This window comes from Pteropus alecto, unplaced genomic scaffold (assembly GCF_000325575.1).
Source record: "Pteropus alecto unplaced genomic scaffold, ASM32557v1 scaffold6, whole genome shotgun sequence".
In the NCBI taxonomy this organism is placed as follows: domain Eukaryota; kingdom Metazoa; phylum Chordata; class Mammalia; order Chiroptera; family Pteropodidae; genus Pteropus; species Pteropus alecto.
Genome location: NW_006437738.1, coordinates 1,100,571 through 1,107,118, shown reverse-complemented (window position 1 = coordinate 1,107,118; position 6,548 = coordinate 1,100,571). Strand labels below are relative to the sequence as shown.

Here is a 6,548-nt window from a genome sequence, read left to right as displayed (position 1 = left end):
CAGGGGGCTAGTCCTCTGGTTCAGGTCATTCAGGTCACCTCCTCTTCCGAGAGGCACCCCAGCTCCTCCCTCCTCCAGCACCCCATTTTAATTCTCTGCACAGTGACCGTCACCGGGGATATTTTTGGGTTCTCCCTTCACTGCATGTAAACTGCATGTAAACCCTTTATAAGCTGGGACCTGTCTTGTCCCCCTTACCTGGCCCCTTTCCTGGCCTTAATCTGTCCTTAACTGATTTGGAGACCCTAGAAAACTTCCTTCCTTCCCTTCCCTCCGCTTCCGTTCCTCCTTCTTAAATTCCCAGGAGAGGGGACAGGCAAGCGACTTCCAGTTGGGAACACTGGAGGCCCTTGGCCAGGCCCAGACTTTTGTCTGCCTCTCCAGGGCCATCCGGGCCTACTCTTCCCAAATGGCTCTTTCTCCCCCCATCCATCCGCAGACAGCTGCTTCCTCGGCCTGGACACGGGCAGCCCCTCCAGTCGTCCTGTGCTGTCCCCTAGAAGGGGTGCTGAGACAAGGGGCCTTCTGTAGGCAGAGAGAGGCCCCCCCTGCAGAAGGGAGAAGTAAACCCGGGACCCACGAGGAGGTGTCTGCACCAGACTTCCCACCAGACCTCCGCTTTTTGCTTCTGGAAGGTCATTAGCTCCAACAGAGGGTTAGCAACACCTGTCATGCCCTCTAGAAGGGAGCGGACCCATTGGCACCACCTCCCAGGGAGAGGAACCCAGGAATTTCCTCTGGAGATTTTCTGACAGGAACAGCAAGCCCAGGCGTGACCCAAAGCTGGGAGGCCTGTGACAGGGTGCAGCACACATCTCTAGCCAGCTTGTCCCCCAATCCACCAGTCCCTTCTCTCCCAGCTGCCTGCCCTCCGGTCCTGCCCAGGCCACGGCCCAACTCCACTGTGTCCATCACCATTACAAACATGGGCCCCTGGCCAGCCAGACTCCTAGACATAAATGCTCATTTGTCTTTTGTGAATATTTTGTTCTCCCCTGGTGAAGAATTATCCCGAATAGGACACAGGACACAGGTGCAGGAAAGCCCCCAGACCGGCCTACGATGCAGCAGTCCCTCCCCCAGAGCAAGGGGCCGGGCTTGGCTGGGGGTTCCGGGGGCCAGAGATTCAGAAACAATTCTGCCCCAAAGACCGGTGTGACCTGGGTCGTGAAGTTGGTTCACACCCTGGAGTGGCAAGACCCTCACTGTTACGATGGGGACCTATCCTTAAAGCCCCCTGAAATGGGCCGGTCTGAGGTTTGTATAAGTCATCTTCAACCAGGAATGATGGCAGAATGGGAAGGTGGGACGCCCACTCCTGCTGCTAGAACCTTCCCTGTGGGCAGCTCCAACTCCAGTGAGGCCAGGCCAACCTCGGCCCCTGTTCCTCCCAGGGGCTCCTCCCTCAGGGCCCCAAGCCTCCCTACAGAGCTGTCCGTGAAGCCCCAAGCTCTTGGCCTGCTATACTCAGCAGTGTGACTGACCCCCTGCCCCCTACCCGGTAGCCAACTCATCAGGCCCCTCCCTCTTGGGGAGCCCCAACTTCTTCATCTGCAAAATGGGAGCAAGTGGAACAAGGGAGAAGCCCTTCCCTTTCCCGGGGCTGCCCTTCCCTGGCAGGGAGGAAGGGAAGGGGCGAGGACGAGGACAGATGGGAAGGAACTGGGGACGTGAGAGGCAGAGGAAGGAGGGCAGGTGGCACTTGGGGGCCCAAAGTCCAGAAAGACAGGAAGCGGGTATGGGACGGGGGCTGTGTTTGGTGGCACCTGTTTTGGGTCTTTTGCAGAGCCGGCCCCTCCCCGGGTGTCAAGAGCTGCTCGTCAGATCACGACAGAGGGGATGTGAGAAAAGGGGGGCGGCGGAGAGGGGGGCAGGGGAGTCTGGACAAACCGGCACATACACGACAGATGTTTGCTCAGAAAAATACAGGAAAATCGTCATGCAAATATAACAGGGAGTCTGCTTGCTCACACCGCTGGCTTCTCCGCCTGCTTGCTTCCTCAGTTTTGCCAATCCGGTGTGAGGAGGGGTTGGGGCAGGTTTGGGGAATTGGGGGAGGTCTGCTCTGCATATCCATGCGGGCCCCCTCCCCTCCACTCCCCAGGAGAACAGTCCTTTCTTTGCAAATGTCACCCCCAAAGTGAGCCCCAAGTTCGGTCAGTCCCCCAAGTGGGTATGAGAGAGGCGCTCAGTTGAGCCCTGAGGCTCCCCGGCCCTCCACTGTCCTTCCTCAAACGCTCCCCACCCACCCCTGGCAGGAAGATCACTGAAGCCCCCCACCCAGGGGGTGGCACCAGTTTTCCCGGGGAGACCCCTACACACAGTACAGGCCTTGGTCCCACCCCAGTGTCCACCCTCGCCCCATAGTCACAATCCCCAATCTCAAGAAACCTAACTGGGTGACCGGACAGAGGTCGGGGGTCTCTGGCAGAGGTGCGGGGAGGCTGAGTGGGCTGCTCCCCATCCTGAGGTGCGTGCAGAGCCAAGGGGCGCATTGGCAGGTGGGCAAAGCTAGAGTTGTCCCCACCCCCACTGGCCCACCTCCCAACCAAAGGTGAAGGAACGACTGACTCCGGCCCCTCAGCACGTGGACAGTGTTCAAGACCCCACAGTCTCAGGACCCCAGATCTGCCCCCAGAGCTGGCCTCGAGGAGCCCCTAGTTTGTGAGCAAGGCAGCTGCCCCCTGTCCCTGCCCTCCCTCACCGCCCTCTGACGCTTACACTGGGAGAACCCCTAGGAGCCCAACGGTCCTAACTGCCAGGCTCTGGGTTGCCATGGTGACAGAGGCTGGCCAGGGACAGGGAGGGGCCCCATGAACCCAGCCTGTTCCCCCCAAGCGGGGGCGGGGGTGCTCACTGTTTGTGCTTTGTTCGATGTTGGGTGGGGGTCAGCAAGAGGGAAGTGGACATTTCCATATTTCCATGGAAATATGAGAGCCCCTTGGGCCTGGGGTGGGGCAGGGAAGGGCAGCCAAGAGGGGCTGGGTGAGAAAGCCTGGGACAGCCCTCCTTCCTCTGGGCAGGCTGAGATGCTGCCCAGAGATCCCACGGTGGGGTTAGGCAGGTAGGAGGCCAGGATGTGAGGACACAGGCAGGAAGGCCCCATTACACCCCCCTCTGTGCCGCCCCCAGGCATCACAGTTCACTGCTGCCCTCCTGGGGTGCGTAGGGGTCTTGGAGGCCCGGATCGCTGGGGGCCTACATCTGAGAGGTGATGGGAACTGGCCCACTATCGCTTCTCAGACCCCACAGGCAGCTCCCAGGCTGCTTGGAAGACACTTGAAGGGGCTGGTGGAATGACCCCATGCCTCTGCTCCTTTCCTGTCAGCAGGACCTCCCGCCTCCCCTGGGTGCTGGCATGGGGACCAAGGGCCCCCAGCATGCTGAATCCCAGCTCCACGCTCTGGGGGCACGGCAATGGGGCTTGCCAGAAAGGAAAAGTACCTGCCCGATTCTCAAGTTCCTCTGCCGCAAGAGACCACGGCTGGAAGGGGGCGGTGGGTAGATGGAGGGTCGGGGCCCAGGGAAGCCACTAGGGGTCGGGGATAGCACTGGGCTGGGAAGTTGGGAGACTGACTCTAACCTGCCTCATGCCCCCGGGGTAATCACTTCCTTTCCCTGGGCCTCAGTTTCCCCGTCCGTAAAGGAAGGAAACAACGCCCAATGTCTACCTGGTGCTAAATCTCCAGGTGACCTGTCCGTCAACGGGGGACCTCTCCCTGCCCCACAGTGGCCGCAGTCCATCTCTGCCCCCGGCGCCTTTGCTCCCAAACCTGTCCCTAGTCCCAGAGCCCCAGGCCCCACCCTCGTCCGGCTACCTCGCCTGCCTCCCAGAGCACCCGGCCCCGCACACCCCAGCAGAGTCCCTGGGCAGCACAGTAAAGACGCCTGGTTTCGGTATCAGTGTGTAAACTTTAAGGAGAACGTGTCTTTGTTTTCCTGTCCGTTATTGTCGGGTGGTGGTTGTTCACAGTCAGGTGGTGGTCAGGTGTGTGCGTGGGTGCGTGCGTGTGGGTGTGCGTGTGCGTCCACTCCTCGGCCTCGGCCCCCGCGGGCCCCTGCCCGGCCTCCCGGGCCCTTTCCCCACGTGCCCCCCCGCCTTCCCCCTCCGACCTCACCGGGGAGGAGAGAGAGGGTCACAGCTTCTGCTGGGCCGAGACCCCCTTCCAGTAATCGAGGATGTCGTGCAGGTCCTCGTCCTTGGCGAACTGGACCTTCTTGCGCAGGGCGTGGCCGGCGGCCATGTACACCTCCTCCCGGTGGTGCTTCTTGTAGGGCCGGAAGCGCTCCCAGATCTTGTGCGTGCTCTCCGAGGAGTACTCAGGGCTGGAGGAGTACCCTGAGTAGTAGTGTCTTGGGGAGAGCTGCGAGTAGGTGGAGTCCCGCTTGGAGCGGGTCAGCGGCTTGAGGAAGGACACGCGCTGGCTCAGGCTGTCGGCGCCCTCCTCGTAGTACAGGGCCGGGAAGCTGTGCCGGTGCTCGCTGCAGTGGTAGGCGGGCTTCACCTCCAAGTGGTGCACGCCGCCCCCGCCGCCCCCGCTGCTGCCCGCGGGCACCAGTGGGAGCCGGTCCAGTGGGCTGTTGAGAGGGCTGCCCTTCTCGATGTACTTGGAGTCGCCTTTGGCCAGCCCCGCGGAAGCCGGGTGGTCAGGCACATCCAGGCTGAAGACCTTGGCGCTTTTGATGGAGCCGCTGGACGAGACGCTGCAGGTCTTGCGGGCCACGGCGGCATCGGCACTCAGCTGGCGCTGTAGCGGGTGGTGAGAGCTCTCCTTGTAGGGGGGTGAGAGGAAGCTGGGCCGCTCCAGAGCCCCAGGGGCGGTGGCTGAGGAGGTGGTGGTGGCCGCAGGGAGGGTCTGGCACTCGAAGGCCAGCTCAGAGTCCCCGCCACCGCCGCTACCTCCCAGGAAGGAGGCCGAGTCCAGCTTGAGGGCATCGATGCAGTTGTTAATGATCTGGTTGACCTTGTCCACCTCCTTGGCAATGGTGGAGATTTCAGCAGCCGAGCCCTGGCCATTCTCCAGGTCCGGGAGGTCATCCTCAGGCCGGGCCAGGCCATCCCCGCCCGTGCCCGTGCGCACCTCGATGTAGTTGCCCTTGGTGGCCACCTTGGGCGTGTCCAGCCCGGCCTCCAGCCCCTTGGAGGTGGGCAGCTTCTCCCCAATCATGGAGGGGATGGAGGACATGCGGGACACGGGCAGCACGGGGGGCTCGCCTAGCTTCTGGGCGGCGTGGACCACGGAGCCGGCGTCCACGTCGGCGCCATAGCGCATCTCCAGGATGGTTTTCTTGACCTTGACGGACTTCTGCTTCTCCTCCTGCATGCGTCGCTTGCGCAAGCAGTAGTAGACAGCTCCCAGCACGATGACCATGCCGAAGAGGCAGCCCAGGATGGTCATGATGTAGTGGGTGGTGGTGGAGGTGCTGGGCGCCAGGTCGCCCGGGACGGGGTCCCGCGTGGTGAAGGCCAGGCAGGTGTGGTTGAAGCGGCGGCTGTTACGCAGCGAGGTCACGCAAAAGGTGTACTCGGTGTGCGCCCGCAGCTTGTCGAGCGTGACGATCTCCTTCTTGTTCTTGAGCGTCATGACGTCGGAGAAGTAGCTGTTGTTGTACTGGACCAGGACGTACATCTTGCTGTAGGGGTGTGGGATGATGACCACCAGGGTGGCCGAGGTGAAGGTGACGTGATGCAGCTTGATGGCGGGCCCCGCGGACGCATCGGTGGTGGACGAGGCCGGCGGCTCCACCGAGAGGATGTCGTCGGGGTTGAAGCCCGAGTTCTCGTCGGGCTCCCGCTGGGCGTAGGTGGAGTAGGGCGTCGTGGGGTGGCTGGCGGGCCGGGCGGGCAGGGAGCCGTTGCGGCACTTGGCCTGGAGCACGGTGATGGCGTTGAGGCTGTGGTAGGGCCGGGGCACCAGCAGCGGGTAGCCGGCAAACTCGCGCGGCGACTCGCACTGCAGGCGGTCGTAGTTCTTGGTGACGTTGTTGAAGACCACGAGCCAGGCGAGGAAGCCGAAGAGGTCGCACTCACAGTTGAAGGGGTTGCCGGCCAGCTCGCACACCATGAGGCTGGCCAGGCTGGCGAAGGTGGCGCCATCCAAGCGGCTGAGGCGGTTGGAGGACAGGTCGATGCTGATGAGGCTCGGGCACTCGGAGAAGGCGGCGGGCGTCACCAGCTCGATGAGGTTGTGCTGCACGAAGAGGAACTGCAGCCGGCCCATGCCGCGCAGCATGCCCTCCGTCAGGTTGCTGAGCTTGTTGTAGCCCAGCTGCAGCACCTGCAGGCTCGACTGGCCCAGGAAGGCGCCGTCCTCGATGTAGGAGATCTCGTTCTTGGTGAGGTTGAGGTCGGTGAGGTTCCCGAAGCGGTTGAGCGAGGAGTAGAGCACGGCCTTCAGCTTGTTCTCGTTGAGCCGCAGGTCGTGCACCGTGCTGTTGATGTGCTGCGGGATGGTCTCGTAGGGCGGCTGGTTCTGGCTGCAGATGGCCAGCCACACGTAGCCCTTGTCGCCCTCGATGAGCCAGCAGTCGGCGCGCACGGCGCCCGG

General features: G+C 62.6%; 1 protein-coding gene across 1 annotated transcript; it reads right to left on the bottom strand.

Moving 5' to 3' along the window:
• Positions 1–4,136: 4,136 nt before the first annotated feature.
• ELFN2 (extracellular leucine rich repeat and fibronectin type III domain containing 2) lies at positions 4,137–6,548 on the bottom strand (the record flags this gene model as incomplete). The annotated part of the gene is made up of 1 exon (XM_006914773.1): positions 4,137–6,548. A coding segment is annotated over one exon (2,412 nt), but the record flags the coding sequence as incomplete, so codon positions are not given.